At 44.6% G+C, this 18,604-nt stretch overlaps 1 protein-coding gene across 1 annotated transcript in view; it reads right to left on the bottom strand.

Annotated features, from left to right (window-relative positions):
• GRHL2 (grainyhead like transcription factor 2) overlaps window positions 1-18,604 on the bottom strand; it is a 567,062-nt gene that overhangs the window by 360,346 nt on the left and 188,112 nt on the right. Inside the window, exons 5-6 of the mRNA XM_069621448.1 lie at window positions 14,081-14,136; window positions 2,036-2,192 (exon numbers count right to left, since the gene is read on the bottom strand). Of these exons, the coding sequence (XP_069477549.1) occupies window positions 2,036-2,192; window positions 14,081-14,136 (213 nt within the window). The remainder of the gene's footprint in view (window positions 1-2,035; window positions 2,193-14,080; window positions 14,137-18,604) is intronic.

The following is an 18,604-nucleotide window of genomic DNA, read 5'->3' as shown; positions in this document are numbered from 1 at the left end:
CTAAAATCTTCAGTATTTGGTGGCCTGCTAAGAAAAGTGACATGGACTTTTTCACCTTCATAATGCTGTACCGAGTGGACCACACAAGCACCCTCACTCGGGCCGCCAGCCAGTATCCAGAGATCATTGCATGAAGAGAGAATTGGTGTGCTTCTGCTACCTCAGCAGGAGCACCAGTCTCACTTTACACTCAGTGCTGGATCAGGCGTAGAACCGAGTGCAGGCCATAGCGCTCGCGTATCTCATCCTTGCCGTCAGTTGTTGGAAGGGGTGTCACTGAGTAGCCCCATCGCCACTAAGCCCAGACGTAGTAACAAATGATTAAGGGGACCCAAGAGAGACGCCACACCAGTCTTGCTAGTTACTGCTATGCCCAGATGAGACGTGGATTGATGCCACATCAGCTCTACTAGTTACTGTAGAGGCTAGATGAGGCATGGATGGACGCCACATCAGCTTCACTAGTTGCTGCAGAGGCCAGGTGAGGCGTGGATTGACGCCACATCAGCTCTACTAGTTACTGAAGAGGCCAGATGAGGCGTGGATTGACGCCACATCAGCTCTACTAGTTACTGCAGAGGCCAGATGAGGCGTGGATTGACACCACATCAGCTCTACTAGTTACTGCAGAGGCCGGATGAGGCGTGGATTGACGCCACATCAGCTTTACTAGTTACTGCAGAGGCCAGATGAGGCATGGGTTGGCGCCACACAAGTCTTGCTCAATACTGTCGTGCCCAGATGAGGTATGGATTTCTTTCATGGTGTTAACGCACAGAGTCTGGTGATGGTGGACAATTTGGGTAGAGAGCGTGCCACATCACAACAATGCCACTACTTGCAAGTGGCACCTGAAAATGAAAAGTACCTGTAAATAAAATGAGGAGTCTATCTATCAATCGCATATATATATAATAAATATTATTTGAAAGGGATAGGGTTTTAAAGTCAAATGTCAGATGTTTTTTGTGCGATAGAGTGGACGTTAAAGCCCACAGCAACGGTACTGGTATCATCGTGGATTGCACTCTGTGCAGTGTTTTTATTTAAAACACCTACTTTCTTCAATAAAGAACAAAACAAATAAAACACATTAGGATTACAAACTGGATGGAGGCCTATGCTAACCAATAAATCCAACAACGTTCAAGTTTGGCCACTGACAGAGCCCTTAGGTTTCCTGTGGCCATGCATGAAAAAGCTACCCAGTCTTGTGTTTGTTTAGAATTCTGGGACTTGTCGTTTTCCTATCTTGAAAATAGGAAATAAAAAATAAAATTCACAGGCCAGAAATAGAATGAAAAAAAGAGATGGATGCAGAGCCGGCTTTAGGCATGGGCCACCCGGGCGGTCACCCAGGGGGCTACTTTAGCCTCCCTGCAGGTGCCCTATTGGAGTAAAAATGCACCGTGCTGGCGCCGGGTGCTCCAGCACAGGAACAAGGTGCTTTTTATTACAATAGGGTGCTGCTGCTATACAAGCATGGGGCAGCCTTTTAAAGTCTGCCCCATGCTTGTCTAGCATCGGCGCCCTATTGAAGTGATTAACTTGCCGGTACAGGACAGGAGCGGGGAGTTAATCACTTAATTAAATAGAGCGCTGCTGCTGATTTGGCAGTGGCGCTCTATTTAGCAGAGCAACTGCAAATTTGGGGGTCCCAGACCCAGAGAGACCCAGGTGAAGGGTGCCACATTTGCCTCAGCTGCTTCCAGAGCTAAGGTCAGCCCTGACTGGACAGCCTTCTCACTCATAGCCACGGGAAACCTGAGTGCTGTGCAGTGATGGAGACATCTCTGGCAGCCACTTCCTTTTTGCATATGCTGAAATGGCTTGTACTCAGTAATGGGGTTTAGTTGTGTGAGCTCCTGCTTAGATGTTCATCATTAGGTAGTTCTGCTGTGAACACATATTGCATTTTCTAGGGACTGTGGGGTCTATGTCAAACTGTACCAAGTAAGGGCTGCATGCATTCTGACGTTCGCAACAAAACACTAGATCAATGAACTTAAGCCATTCGTTAAAACTCTTCTCGTACCCGGACTTTGCTGATTGGGTGCCGGAAACACTTGTTCGCTCCCGTCTCGCTCATAGTGATGGCGTAGAACTGTCCTTTATTCAGGTAGGTCATCGGCCCTTCCCCTTGTTTGTGACGCAGGGACTTGGTCGCTTCCAGAGTGTAATGAAATGTGCTGCTGTTAAAACAAAACAACAAAACCCTACTGTGACTTTATATATTACTTGTCCACATCTTTCCATTTCATTTCCTATTATATTTCTTGAGCTGTTTATACAGTTTAGTAAAGTGTGAAACAAGCCTAAAAAGAGCTCCCAACATGCTACATGGAAGGGTGAAACAAGTGCAGTAAGAGTGGGCCGCCATCTTGTAAATGCCCCTGAGAATTGAACATTGATTTGGCAAGAGGAGGAGGTTGCTGCTGCAGGAACATGCTCACCATCCGTTGGCACTCACAAACGTAGGAGCATCAACAGCCACACTATGATGGTGCAGCTTGCTCCTGGCATGCAGCTTGCTCCTGGCATGCAGATGTCTCCAAAGCTGCAGGGGTGCATGAGGAGTATAGAGGACGGCAGTGACATGTTTGGGATGTCATTTGTTCCCACCAGCCATGCCATGGAGCCTTCCAAGTATCAACGTCGGTGGGCAAAGGTGGGAAGAGGATGGCACGGCAAGAAACAGCCCTAGAGTTGGAAATCTGTCATAATGTAAGGTGCGTGGTGCATGCATGGAATGCTGGCTCACTTTACGCAGACAGCATTCCAGCCGTTGCAGGAGGATGGTTGGCCTGGACTCTATGGTGGTGCACCACGGGGTCTGTTAATAAAGTTACTGTAACTAAGCAGAGTCTTGCATTTTATCACTGGTGACGAGGTACCTGGTAGAGGAACAGACCCCGAGCAGCAACCCACGCATGCAGGTCCCAAAGCACCGGTGGACCGGGGTGCAACGGCCTGTCCAGGCTTTCCAGCTGTAAATTGCATCCATGCGGCCTAGGTGAAGGACCCGAGAGTTTCCTGGGCGTGGGGTGCACAGCAGCATTTTGGCACCAAGTATTTGGGTGCTCGAGACTGTGCCGGTGGCGGATGTTGGAAGCTAGAGGACGGGACCTCGCTACGTTCGCACGCCATCAGCATTCGCCCTGGTTGCCCAGCAACTGTAAACAAAGGCGACTTTGCGCTACAGGGTGAAGGGAGAGGAATGTTCCCGTTTGGTGTCGTGGCTACATATCATTATATATCATTACCTCTCGCCCACTGCATTGCCATTTTCTGCTCAAATTTCCAGTGCTACGCTGACAACACTCAACTCATTTTCAGGCTGACCTCTGCCACCTCCTCTCCCTTTCTCATCTCTGATTGCCTAACTGCCATTCAAGATTGGTGTGCCGCCAATGATCCTCCTCATCAGTACACCTTCACCATCCTTTCCCCTCACTCTCTGGCCAGCCTCCCTTGGCCCTCCTCCTACCCCCACCTACGAGGTTAAGAACCTCGAGGTCATCTTTGACTCCACCCTTTCCTTCTCCGCCCACATCTCTGAGGTCTCTAAAAAGTCAAATTTCCGACTGCACCTCCTCAGAGGTACTCTGCCTTTCCTCTCCTTCTCCCAGAAGCTCATGGTATCTCAAGCTCTGGTTCTCTCTAGCTTGGACTATTGTAACAGCCTCTTTCTAAATCAACCTGCCTCTACTCTCCGCCCTCTGCAACTAATCCAGAACAGGACTGCGAGACTTGTTCTTGGCCTCAAGCCCTGGGATCGTATCTCTCCAGCTCTGAAATCTATTCACTGGCACCCAGTGGATGCAAGGATTAAATTCAAAACCCTCTGCATTGTCCACAAGGCTTTCTGGGGCCTGGGTCCAAAATACCTTCAGCTATCCCTCCGCAAATACCTCCCCTCTCGAGCTCTTCGCTCCTCTACCTCCAATTCACTCAGGGTCAGTCGTTTTTCTAAGAAACGAGCTAGGGGATCTCTGTCTTCGGCTGGGGCCTCCCTCTGGAACAGCCTCCCTGCCACTCTAAAACTTGAGGAGAACCCTCTTCGATTCTGGAAGCACCTCAAGACCTTCCTCTTTTCTTCTGCCTTCGCTCCCCCTCTCCCCTGCTGATCTGTTCTCTCTTGGCACCGTGCACCTGGCCACCCTCTGTCTTTTGGGCCCAGGTACCTCTCATCCTGTCACCCTCCCGCACTGCCTTCCGGGCCACCCCTTGCACTGGGGTCTGTATCTGTACCCATACAGCCCCCCCTTTTTCTTTCTGCACTTATCGGACCTACCCTGTCTGCTGCCTTAAACCTAGCACTTGCAAATTGCTGGCTGCATTACCATTGTTTGTTGCCTTTATTATTTATTTATTGTTATTTATCTGTTTCTCCTCTGCTTCGCACTTTCCACCTCTCCCCCCTTCCATGCACTTTTCCCCTCCCCTTCTCCCATGCACTTGCGCGTTCTCAATGTCACTGGGCCTTGTACGATCGCTGTTTTGTTCTCCCCTGTTCCCCTCCCTTGCCTTGTCGCGCTCTGAAACACTTGTGTACGAGCGCGATAGAAATAAAATATCAATCAATCAATCAAAACTTAGCTGATAACTGAGATTCACGACCACAGGAGCTTGTAGCATGTTGCAGGAGAAGGTACATTTTAGTGTATATGAGCTGGTTGTCCACAGGGGAGAGCTTGTTCAGAGCTGCACATTGACCAGGGTATTTGCAGCAGACTGTTTCAGGCTCTTGCAGCATGTTGCAGGAGAGGGTACATTTGTATATGAGCCAATTAGCTGATTACCACATTGAACTGAGGTATTTGCAGCAGACAGACATGGTGGCCTGGGGAGCCTGTGCTTGGTTTCATCAGGGCGAGTTGCCATCTAGTGGCACGTGATCTGTCAGGATTTAAAGCAAATGAAGCCAATTTCGTCACATCGCAGCCATGCAACACAGCAGCGCCAGGCCTCCTCCAGCTTTTCTGATGGGTCCTGGTGACCCGCCTGTTCCACGGGACTTGTGGGTGGACGCTTTCCGAGTGTATTTGAGAGCTGCAGGCGGATTAAAATACAGTAATGATGAGAAAGAAGCGCACTCTTGAATTGTATTGGAACTGAGGGTCTCTGAATGTTCAGATATTTGCCAGGGGAGGAAGTGTACGTACCTGGCAGTGGAGCATGCGAGAGAGTGGTGAGCCCCTACAAGACTGCCCTTAAGAAGCTGGAGGGGCGGTTTGGCAAAAGGATCAATGTGGTGCTGGAATGATATCATTTGTTTTCCAGAGCGCAAGGAGTTGGGGAAAGTATTGACTCGTATGTCACTGCACTGCGGACGTTGTTAGCAACCTGCAAGTTTACGGGATGCCAGGAGGAGTATATTAGGGATCAAATAATGATGAGAACCAGCAGTCCCAAGGTCAGGGAGAGACTGTGGATAGAAAGAAACCCAACGCTAGAGAAGGTGATAGAGATTGACAGGGCAATAGAGGAATCACATGCAAGTGTCCAGATCATCACAGAGAAGACAGACGACCATGGTCAAGGAGAAGCAGTTCAAGGCATTTTGCCGTCGCACAGGAGAGGCACCAGGGATGTCAGAAGGAAAGTGGAAAAGCCAGAGGAGCAAGGAGCCAGGGCGAACAGAGGGAACAATAGTGGTGGTTTGAAGGAGGCTTGCAGGTGCTGTGGTTGGTCCAGTCATGCCACAGGGACCAAGGAGTGTCCGGCTGGAGCAGTCGAATGCAGACGGTGCAAGAGCAGAGGCCACTTTGCCAGGATGTACAGAGCAAGCTTGGACGAGGGCAGTGTACAGGGAAAACAGACAATTGGCATGATTGAATCTGAAGGGGGTGTGTCAAGAGGTGGTTGATAGCACCAGGGTGGGTCAAGGGGTGATCCTGCATGTGGAAGGAGTGACCAAAAAGTGGCCAGGGGATGTGCTGATGGTGAATGGAGCATCCCTTGAAATGCTGGTGGATTCCAGGTCTCCATACACCTTGATTTCTCCTTAGTTGTACAGAGAGAAGTTTGGAAAGAGGGTGGTGGATCTCAATCCCCCTGATATCTACCCGAGTTTGTATGGCCAGGTGCCCATTAAGTAACCGCTGTGGACTTGCCCACATCTGAAGAGACCTTCTCACCCTGCACTAATAGCGTACTACTGTGTTAACATTTGAAGATTATGTGTAATCTAGTCTACCTGGGAGCCTAGTGATATATAAATCTTCACTTTTGTCATACATATTTCTTGTACCATGCTTATTGTTTATTTCTGTAACTACATAGGCCATTCTTAGTCTTTGCCCCCATTTTGTACATTGTGTATATCCTGTTATCATGTAAATACTGTATCCTGTTAACATTTGAAGACTATGTGTAATCTAGTCTACCTGGGAGCCTAGTGATATACGAAGGGCTTCACTTTTGTCACACAGATTTCTTGTACAGTGCTTATTGTTTATTTCTGTAACCACATAGGACATTCTTAGTCTTTGCCCCATTTTGTACATTTTGTATATCCTGTTATCATGTAAATACTGTATCCTATGTATATTTCGCAACCTCTGTAAGCTTTGCATCTCCATACTGCTGCGCCCTTTTACTTACGAGTCTTGTGCGCATAACAAATGAATAAACAAACAAACAAACAAACAAACAAGGTGATGAGGTATTAATGGGTGCAGATTGAGTTTAAGGGTTGCAGCACCCAGGGTAAGCTCTATGTGGCACACAAGGGTGCCAGAGTGCTCGCATGGGATGAGCAGGCTGCACTGGACATTGAGATATGTCCTGGGAAGAATATACCGGTTTTGAGTGTGGAAGAGGGTCCGGAGGTAGGGATGTCTTTGCAATATTTGTGTAGTTAATGTCCAGAGGTGTTTGCTGAATGGTTGGGGATGTTACGGGGGTTCTCCATCTCAATTGTACTCAAGAGAGGGGCTGTGCCCAAGGTACATAAAGTCAGAGGGGTCCCAGTGTTAGCCAGGGAAGTGTTGAAATCCGAGCTGTCGAAGTTAAAAACCGCAAGTGTGATAGAGGAAATCGAGAGCTCTGAGTGGCTATCCCCTGTGCTGTTGGCTTGGAAATAGGATGGGGGTTTGAGGATGTGCGTTAACCTGAGGGAACTTAATGCAGTATTTGGGTAGATCCCCGTCCTCTGCCCAACATTAATGAGTTGCTTCTGATGAAGGGGCATGCAGAGTGGTTCTCTACTTTTGGTCTGTCATCAGCGTATCACCAAATTGATTTGCATATGGAGTCGTGCCCGTTGACCTCTTTTGTGACACTCTTTGGTGCGTATAGGTTCTGCTGCATGCCTTTTGGTTTGGCTTCTGCATCGGCCGTTTTCCAGCACCTCATGCAAGAGTTGTTTGGTGATGTTCCTGGGGTAAGTTATTTTCAGGATGACATTTTGGTTTGGGGCAGGAGTAAGAAGGAGCACGATGACAGGGTTCACCAGATGATACTTAGGGCATACTTTGAGCACCGATGGTGTGAGGCCAAGGGAGGAGCTGGTGAGGGTTATGAGGGATGCTCTGTCTCCCATAAAAAAAGAGCAACTTAGGTCCTTTTTGGGTATGACCGAGTACTATGTGAAGTTCATACCATTGTATGCAGAAGAGACGGTGTGTATGAAGGCATTGTTGAAAAAGAATGTCAGATTTGATTGGTCCCGGGAGTGCCAGGATGAATTTGAATTGTTGAAGAGGGACATCTTTGAGGTCTTTTGACCTGAAGAATAGGACCAACCCCCCCCTTTTTACACAAACACTGGGCCGAGGAAGAAGGTGACTGAGCTTAACAACATTAACTTTCACAAATCGTACTAGACATGTCTCGCTAATCGGGTCAGGCTAAGTTAAGCACTTAATTCTATGTGCATACACCTGATTAGCTCTCCTCACACAAATAAAAGGCAGAACATAGAGAAAGAATCTGAGCAAGGCAGAACACAAGTACTAGCAGGGCTTCTGGGATGAAGGCAAACCTACTGGAGCAGAGTGATGGACCAAGGGACGAGAGCAGTGGGTCAAAAACCCCAAGAGTTCCCTACTGAAGTTCATTGCCTCTGACAGGCCATGAAAGACAAGTGGAGAAGGCCAGATCTGACAAGTGAAGACTGCATTATGTTTCAAGGATGGCAGCGACCCTCCCAGGTGAACGGCAGAGTTGGGGAGGTGAGGCTATGCCTGTGGTACTAACCTTGGCTCGTGAATTGTAAATCGTTAAACCAAGCAGAAGACGCACACAGCTGGTGAGTTGGCAAGAGACCTGAGAGACCGTTGTGTGTTAAAGTTTGAAGTAGCAACATTATATCGCAAGTCTCTGTGAAAGGTACATTGTTTGAAGCGGTAAAGTGAATGAACGGCAAAAGTGAAGTAAAACAAGACTGACTCCTAGAGAAGGGGTGAGTGAAAGTTAAACCATGAACTTTGAGTGAAAGTGGTCCTGTGGTGGTCTGTAAAGAAAGCCACGCAAATTCAAAAGTCTTCGACATCTGAAAGTGGTCTGAGCCCGACAGAGGGAGACCTGAAGTATAATAAGCTTGGGGAAGGGAGTCCGCTTGCAAGTTTGTGTTGAACTTTGTCATGAGAGGTCTGAGCCTGATAGAGGGTGACCTACGTGAGCTTTTATTTTAAACATTACTTTGGAAGTCAAGAAAAGAAACTTACGTTATCTATTATTTGATGGTTGAGCTACTCCCATCTTAGTTATAGGGCAAAGTAGGAGTTTCTCCAGCCCCAATAATTTCAATAAATGTTTTACAAATTGTACCCATTTTGTGAGTGTCATACTTGTGATACCATGCCTTCCCAACACCTGGCACTGCGCAACAATACAGGATGCCACCTGGCAGACTCAAGGGAAAGAGTGAACAATGACTTTGACAAATGTAATGTCAAAAATAGAAAACAACTTGGGCAGGTGGGCATTACCGGGCTGCCAGGAAGAGCTGCTTGTCTCACTGTATATTAGGATCAGCTCACATCTTACTCCGGGGGGAGAGGTTAGAGCATGCAAGGAAGTAAAGAGCATCTAAATAGCAACACTGTTAAAAGATAGGGTCCAAACCAAGTTCAGAAAAATACAAAACATGTTGTTAGGCAGAGTTTGTATGCAGTACCATTTGGGACCACTACACACAACTAAGACTACAGATGTAAGCAAACCAACCTTTGGTATAAGTCTGTAGTACACAGTTTTTGGTAGCAGGGCTGAGCAGCCAAGCCTATCTCAAGAGAGGAATGTGAGCAGTAATGATGTTACACAGAGGTCTACAATCATAGGTGTTCAAATAAACTCTAACACTCAAGGTTTCTTGGTTAAACACGTATTAATTTATTCAACAGTCAGTTATAAAACATTCACTAGAAGGAGGCAGTTCAATATTATACACAAATATACTTAAGTACCGTACTCTTTAAGTTTCTGAGGCATTCAGACTACTTTGAAGGAGGAGCAAAATGGCATTCAGAATACTTTGAAGGAGGAGCAAAAAGGAATAGGTTATCAGAACATAGGATTACAATTATTCTTAGACAGTGCAGATACTTTGAGTTCACCAGAAGAGTTAATTCAATTCAATAGGATAGGCCAAGGTCAATGGGCTAAAGTCTTGGATAGGGTAAAACGGTTCTAGTAAGTAAACGGTAAAGTCTCTGTAGAAGTTCTCAGAAGTAGTTTGTAAAAATAAGAATCATATGTTGGGTCACAAGCTGATTAGGCCTGCAAGTTGCAAAAGTTCCAAAGGCTGGAACTTGGCAAACTTCAATTTCGGTTCCTGTGAGTAAAGCACACAAACTGGTGTCCCTCTCCCTGGCTATACGGTTTCCTGCAGCACTCTGAGGAAATTCAACCAGCTCCGAGATAAGGTGTCCAGGTGGCTTACTGTCGAGTTGATTGGTCCCACCAACTCAAAGGGATAAGTTGTCCTTGAAGGGGTTTCTCTGTCGAGGTGAACTTGGCGATTTGGACCTGCAGCAGGGCATCACCAGGCAAATCACTGGTCCAGGAGTTGCAGCAGCCGTCCTCTTCAAGCTCGTCTTCATTTCTTTCATTCCAGTGGTCGACTCTGCCCTCCAAGCCAAGAGACTCGCCTTTTATTCAGTTCTCTCCCAGTAGCCAGCCAGATAGTCAGCCAGCCAAACACACCGAAGTGCATTTGGGTCTCCTAGGAGAGAAAGCACAGGGAGTTTCAGGCACCTCCTTCACTTCCTGCCCACCCCAGACCCTCGGGCGCCAGAGGCGGTCTTCAGTCCGGAAACCCGCCAAAGGCAAATGAACAAAGGAACCAAACCTGGCTTGGGGCGCAGAGCAAAACTCTAGAAGGAACTTTACACAAAGAAATGGTGAAAAAAGAAGACAGGGACCAGTTTAAACAAAGGGTGCTCAAACGCCATCTTGAAAAACATGGCTCCCATGATTAAAGGCTACTGCTGCTCGCGGTCAGGAAAAATCATGGTAGTTCGTTGTAAAACCACTGCCAGCAGCCATTTCGAGAGGAAAGGGTAGCATTTGGCTGCTACATGAGTATCTAGACACAGAGGATACTACGTAACCCCTCCAGCACTCTATAGTAAGATAGGGTGTGCTGGGTCTAGGAATTTAAAAAGACTAGTAAAGGCAATTTCACTTTACTTACTCTGGGAAACAGTAGTTTATCCCAGAGAAGGTATTAACACCTTGGGAAAGCCTGAAAAGTTTTCTCTGTGCCACTGCACTGAGGGTGCTGTGTGACACAAATGAAAAGATGATGTCAATGGAGTTGGGTAGACTCCATAACCAAAAGAAATAAACACAAAAAACAATTAGAATTAAAAAGTTCAAAGTCCCAAAGTTTAGCAAAAGAACTGGAGGGCTCTAAGGTGGGATGACTTGGCACATTTATGAGAATTCTCCCTAACACGTGTTACCCATTCACAACTAAATATAAGATTAAAGAAACCCCAGAGTAAAAAAATTGAAAACTGCATAATAATACACTAAAATACCATAACATATATTCCATGTGTGGCTAGATGTATATTTTTTAATAATTCTCAAAGAAAACAAGAGTGTTCTTCTTCCTCCTCCTACATATGTCAACCCAGGGTTCAGGCCAAATTGTTCTCAGCATGGAGATGTCTCTGCTGGTCCACAGTCCACTCTGCGTGTTGCACAATCCTCCACTGTCTTCTGGGGACTTCCAAGACTTCAAGTAAGGAACACACAGAGAGAAGCAATTATCAGTTGTCCACCAGACACAGGGCCCAGAACCAAAGTTCAGCAGTTTACCAAGATTCTTCCCAAGGACAGGCTGCTCTAGGCAAGGGTTGAAACAGTAGGCAAACTGGATACAACAGGAAACCTGGTCCCTCATAACTTGTCATTGAAGCATGAAGTTAGCTGGGACCACATTTGGTGAACAGGTCTTTTGCAGCGAAGTTTAAAACAAAGTTTGATCTTATTCCTTGGTAGCAGAGGGAGACTAAGCCACATGGTGCCAGTAAGGGCAAAAGGATGAGAGTGATTCTGATGGCCAGTGGGTGCTGCATGCTCTATGATGCTGGACCCAAACACAGTTCATGGGGGAACGTGTGGAGCCTTTAGCCGACCCTGAAACTGCTGACATGGTCAACACACACCCAGAAGTCCTTATCACAAACTGTAAAGACCCTGCCACTTATGGGGAACAGGACTGCAGACTCAGTAAGGATTGCACAGAGGGACTGACAAGAGCATGCAGTCCATGGACAGGATGGCAGAAGCACTCACCGACTTAACAAGTTTCCTAGGCAGAAAGATGCAGATAAGAAACCTCTCATGAACAAAAACAGGGAGTGGGCACACACACAGACACAGACACAGACACACACACACATAGCCATGGAGCAGTTAGGCACCTGCAATTACAGAGCATTCATCTCCAAGATGATGGCTTCCCATCACCTAGTCCCACAGCCACTGAAGCTCAAGTCCCAGTAGTTAAACTATTAATTCCCAATTCCCTCATGAGGTTGAATATAAATAGGGTTGGGGTCAAGGCGAGGTGAGGGAGTATGTAGTGTGAGAGAAGATGTGGAGGTGTGTAGGAATGAGGAGAAAGGAATGTGTATAAGGGACTCGGTAGGTTTGGAGAAAGGAAAGACCTGAGATAAGGAAGGGAGGTGTAAGTGAGAGGCAGAGCTGGATGATGGAAAGATCAAGAGAAGGGAAAGGAGGAGGTGAGTTGAGATGTGCGGAGGAGATGGGCAGTGGGAACAGGAGAACAAGAGGAGGAGGATGACGGTCATATGTTCTTGAGCAGCTGGAGAGAGGGAATCAGATAGGAACTGAAAGAACCTACTCATTGCTTGTGGTGGTGAGGTAGCACCCTTGCCCAAAAATCTCTGGAGGTTTTAGCTCTGATCGTGGCACATGTAATAGTCTGGAGGAGTGAGAAAAGAGAGAAGAAGAAGAAATAGACAGAAACCTGAAAGGACCTGGGATTGCGAGGAAACTGTGTGTGACTTTACGAGACTTGCACAGGACGATAAAACCCTAAACAAAAGCTGTTGTAAAGGAGGGAAATTGGACTTGGGACCACGGTCCTACTTTATTCAGACTAGGCTTTGAACAATCCCTCTCACTGCTTATGTTGCTGTTGAATATTTGTACCATGAAAAGAGATGTCTCCCTGTTTTGTTGTAGCAACTCCCTATCTGAGTTGCACCCTTAATCCAAGCCCTGTATTCTAATCTAAAAATCACTATGCTGCTGGAACCTTCTCGTGTCTTTAATCATCTTGTATTTTCATCCCTTGAGCTGTGGCAGGAGGCAAAGGTACCTCCCAAGAGTGTTACAAACTTGGGGTTCCCAGCTCAGCCTTTTGAGGTCTATACTTCATATATTCTAAGCCTTTTTTAGACTACAAATTAAATGTCCATAGGCTGACATACACCCAATTTGACCACAGCATGAGATTATCAAATCCTCAGCAATTTGTTTTATGGTAGGTAAGCCCACACTCTGTACTTCTCAATTCCAACATGACAGAAATATCTTTTAAATGGGAAGTCCAGAGGCAGTTGTCCATATTATGTATTTGGTGTCAGCACTCTGTGGAAGGCCACTATCAGAGCAATGAATGAATAATTCCTAGGTGGGTGCTGCGTGTTACATTCTAAGAGGAGCCTCCTCAGGCCGGAATAAACAAGTACCTCACCCATTTCCGTACAATTTAAAAATGTATTGTTTATTGCACTGGTGGAAATAAAGTTCAAATAACTTCTCGTTATAAAAGGTTAAATATACTATGACAGAATGCCATTTGTGATGGTGAGATAGCCTGAGTTATTTCTATTGATAAAATGATGTGGGTTGATCTGTCTCTGAAAGTGAGGTCTGCTAATCAGACCCCATTCCCCCTTAATGATGTTTGATGCTAGAAAAGCATGAGGAATACATGTGAGTTTGATTTGCCTGTCTACTGTCACCTCTCAGCAGCTGCCTTGTGGTTTGGATACATGGCAGTCACATGGCATTCACACAGTGTAAAGGGTTGTCACCAAGAAGTCAGGAAGATAGGTACAGTTCTTCAAAGGGTAGACGGTCCCAGGGCAAAGGAAGTTTCACCAGGGAGAGAACTAACAGAGTCTCTTTGATTTAGGCAGACAGAGGAAGGGATAGAGTAAAGCATCCCAGGTGTGTTTGTGACAGGACCTGAATGCACCTTTGTGCTCAAATGGGGACAAGTGAAAGAAATCGAGAAAATAAATAAAAAATAAATGCATGCAGGTGAGCAGTGGTGCATACCTTGACCGTCCCAATTAAAAGTAGTTGCACGTGGTTTCCTCTGTGCTTGGTCCAAACAGGCATCCAGGTCACAGGCATGATTGCACAAGAGGACAAAAGGCACGTCCTAACCTCTGCATCTACAGTGTCACAGATGCATATATTCAATTCTCACTGGTGAACTGCCCGCTACTTCTTCCCCAGAAAGTGAAGAAGATGGCTGCTACTGCCAGCCTTCCCTTGCTGAATAAATGGTTTTCAGAATCATGCCCTGGATTCCACATAGGCCCCACCCACTACATCTGCAAAATGACTCCCAGTAACATACCTTCCTGTGTCTTCATACATGTACTCGTCTGCTCCAACCGAGGTGCTTCCATATTTCTAGAAGAAATAAAAATAAGCTATGACTCAGGGAAAGCATGGTTATTTTTAAACAATAAATTGCAGATAATAAGTTCAACAGATGCTAAAATTACCATTCATGCTGTTTTAGTTGTGTGCATAATGTATCACCCTGGCTAATCTACACGCGACAGGAGAAAGGTGAGCCAGTTTAACTCAGGTGCATTTTTTCAGCATTGAAGGAATGTCCTGCCGGATCTGTCAAAAGTGACCCATGAATATTTGCAGGACGAACCACCTCCCCTCAAAAACAAGAAAATGTTGTTGAATATTCTACTGGGTACTCCCAAACGACACTACAAACTCATGCTTGGGTACAGGATTTGTTAGTTTGCGATTTGGAATGGAACATTAGTTGAACTTCCCCAATTCATAGAGTGCCTTAATACACCCCATCCACATCCATCCACGTATTAAGTTTACCTTAGAGAAAGGTCAACCAATTCTGCACTTTCTGGATGTACGAATCACATTATCTAACTGCACATTGATTACCTCAATCTATAGGAAACCTACTGATGTAAACAGCATGCTGCACTATCATAGTTTCCATCACTCAACACCTCAAAAACAATCTAATTTATGGTCAATTTCTGATGTTGAGAAGAATCATCTCTGATAGTGAAATTCTTACAGTGGAACATTTTGAATCTAGAGATTTTCCTGCAAGAGTAATAACAAAGGCACAACAAATAATTATAGCCCTAACGAGGGAACAACGCCTAATCCCTAAACTTAAGACTCAACCATTTCCATTCATACACAGTATGCTATTCTCTAGTGAAAGTCACCACATAGCAATGGCTATCAAAATGAACTGGAGATTAGTCCAACTAGATCCACAGTTGGCACATCTGCTCCCAAAACCACTGATGTTAGCCTATAAAAGAGAGAGGAACCTAAGAGACCAGTGAAATCAGAGATTTCTAGAGATCTAGTGAAAGCAGAGAGGAATAAACCTGACAAACAGAAACCTTTTTAGAAAACCTAATCAGGCACAAATCCATGTTTCTATTGCTATAACTGCTATAATATCATAAAGAGAAACTCTATTTGACACCCTCTATTCGACACCCTTGCCCTTGTGGCTGGTTCTATGTGCGCCAGACCTTACAAAAGGTAAAAGACTGCTGGACTGAGCATAAGTCCAATATACGCACAGGACACCTGAAATCTCCAGTATACAGACACTTTAAGGAACACAAACACACCATATCACAATTCAGATGCATCGTACTAGAGGTAATACAGCCCTTACCAAGAGGTGTAGACATGTCCATGGGATTTGCACACCGGGAACTGTACTGGATAGACAGCTTAGACTCATTATATCCACTTGGGATGACCAAGGAGTTTCACTCTGGGGCCTTCATACATAGAAACATGTATCTCTTTCTTGAGATAGACAAATTAAAATCATTATATCCACTTTGATCGAACAAGGGGTTTCACCTTAGTGTCTTCATATAGAGAAACATGGAACTCATTCTTGAGACATAATGTACTATAAATGAGACCACTATTGTAAGATGTGACACCAACTGTTGATGTTAACCACAATATTATCAATACCTTCATTGGTGCACCCTATGAAATAAGACCATTCATTTTGACCTTTAATATGTATCTGATACAAACAATGAGTTACACTTCAACATTTATAAACAGATCAACTTTTTTTTATCTCCCTCTCGAGATGCATCTGGTTTAAGATTTTAATGTATATACATACCTAGGGACCTTCTTTGAGATAAACCTTGAATACAATGTGCACATCAAGTGAACCTATACTATTGATTATTTATGGGAAGGACTAATATGAATATTTCTATCTGATTATGCCATTTTACTTTAGATTGTTAATGTGCGTTCAACAATTCAATTTACCTACTCCTTACTTGCACACCATTTCATTATAATATGTTCATATCTCAAATAGTATTCATTATAGACTTGATTATTTCTATAACAGATCCCATCAACGTCTAACAACTTTGAATCATATCAGGTTGCAAGCATATGCTACATTGTAGGACTCTCTAAACATCAATACATAACTTTAACACGCACATTTAGGTTGCAGTAATTACATCACAGCTAACGTTTACAACGGCCATCTTTAGTGACGTCATTACAGCTGACGCCACGACATCTTTGGCACCTCGGTAAAGGTGGCGTTTGTGAACAGAAGCCGCAGTGGAGTTTCATCGCACAAGAAGAGGTAATTCACGAGAGATTTCCCTCACACTTCCCTTAATTCCACATTCATTATCTCCGCTACAACAACTCCATTCTCTACTATTTCCCTACAGATTACTTTCTGTCTAGAGGATGAGGATGAACACATCTAGGGAATCTTTGGACCACAGCACCTTCTTATCTCACGCCTCACTTTACACAGAGGATGTAAGCCCACACAAATCTTCATTATCTGACAGTTATTAAAGTTAATAGTTCCTACATGGACCACTGATATAAAATTGTTGATATTACAGAAGAAAACGTGTACACAGCTGAAATATGGAACTACTATTTATATTCACAGAGGAGTGTGGGAGCCCCTCTACTTAGAACAAACATGGGTAAATACCTTGTTCTGTGGAATTTCTTCCACACCCTTGTAATAATTTGTAACTTGGGGTTTTGCTCTGAGTAACCCAGGGCAATCCAGATGTGAACCCCTTGGCCACTGTGCCTCACTGATGAGGACCGACTAGGCCGAAACACATGTCTAGGTTTGCTGATGGTACTCTTGTTCAGAGGAGAATTGCCTAGCATTTTGGTTCTGGACTGCCCTTGTGGGTGGGACCAGACTGATATGCAAATGAGTAGTTCGCTTTTGTGAAGGGTGCAGTGAGCTAAAGCGCGATTGTAGACCCTGCTGAGTGGGATAAACTGCATAGAACAGGGTATTTGACCCAAGTTCATTCTCAGTAGAGAGGCTCCCACACAACTGGCTCTATTACATGGAGATATTTTGAATTTTCACACAAAAGGTACATTGAATGACTTGACCACATGAGCTGGTTTACTTCTGATTACAATTCATTGACCAAAATACAATTACCTAGTGTATTCTTAACACTTTTTTATTTATTCTTTATTTAATTAGACTTTAAATTCGTGCTTCTGATGAAGGGATCAATATGTACTGAAACGCTTTGAGCTGAAAATATCTGGACTTCACCAATACGAATACATGAATCACAAACAAATGTGTTTTGGTCATCAGATTGTTAGCTAGAATATGCTTGTAAAGAATGAAAACCAATTGATTTCGCTTAAAATCTTGAATTACTGAATTAATATTGGATTAATGGAAGTACATAGAATTTACATGGACTCCTACTATTGAGATATCATTATCCAAAAATACCATACCTTATCCACAACATTTGGCATTTATTAGCCTAGATAGTGTCCAGGGGACAGGAGTATCCTTCAACATAGGATACCCTTCACCTTTTACTCACAGAATTACTGCCAGATTATGAGTGCGGTAAGGGCAGTGCTAATCCCCATTTTGAGAGCCATTAGGACTCCACTGAAACTTTAGAGGAAATACTGTGGTGGTAATTCTGTCTGTGGAAATTCCCCCACTAATGGAGTAATTCCAATACAACCAAGGAAAAAAGTGGTAACAGAATTACTAACATATTTCACTGCACTGCCAAACCCATAAAGAGACACATTAAGCATGTGCTCTGACAGCACAATGCCTTTTTTGTCATCTGTTATCATTTCAGAACATTGTTCATAAAACAATTTTTTTCTGCTTTCAGAAACTCTAATATATTGAGCTGATTTAGCACTATTCAAATCGAGACTGCGCCCCTCAGGGTTTTAAAGGGGCTCTTCATCAATGCCAGATCAGCCGGGGCTCATTACAATCATATTCGTGATCTTTTGGAGGAAATAGTTCCTGATTTATATGTGTGACTGAGACATGGTTCTCAGGCAATTCTGATCCGGATGTTCAACAAATGTTGTCAGACTGTTTAACTATAATACGTCATGACAGCACCCCCCAAACCCACGGCCGGGGTGTTGGCAGTAATTCATTGTGCATCCATAAAATGCATACTTATTTCAGTTGAACATTTTCTGCCATGCAAATTTTTAATGGTAAGGGCACAGGTCACCCCTAACATGTCAATTCATATCTTGTTGACATATCGTGCACCCTCCCAAGGATTACCAAATGTTCTAAATGATTTCTCACAGCTGAGTACTGATTTAGAGCTGATGCATCCCAATCTGGTTTTGTTTGGGACTTTAATCTTCAACCCAATAATCCCATAGATTTGCACGCACGCTAGCATAGCTGACACCTCTCTCAGTCTCCATAATCATCTCCCTACACACACCGTAGTGGAAACACTCTTGATTTAGTCTTTTCTGAAAAGAAACTTACTGCTACTTTTAACCCTCTACCAGTGCTATGGTT

This window comes from Ambystoma mexicanum, chromosome 5q (genome assembly GCF_040938575.1).
Source record: "Ambystoma mexicanum isolate Mex_15411 chromosome 5q, UKY_AmexF1_1, whole genome shotgun sequence".
Classification (NCBI taxonomy): Eukaryota; Metazoa; Chordata; class Amphibia; order Caudata; family Ambystomatidae; genus Ambystoma; species Ambystoma mexicanum.
This window is presented reverse-complemented; position numbering and strand designations above follow the sequence as displayed.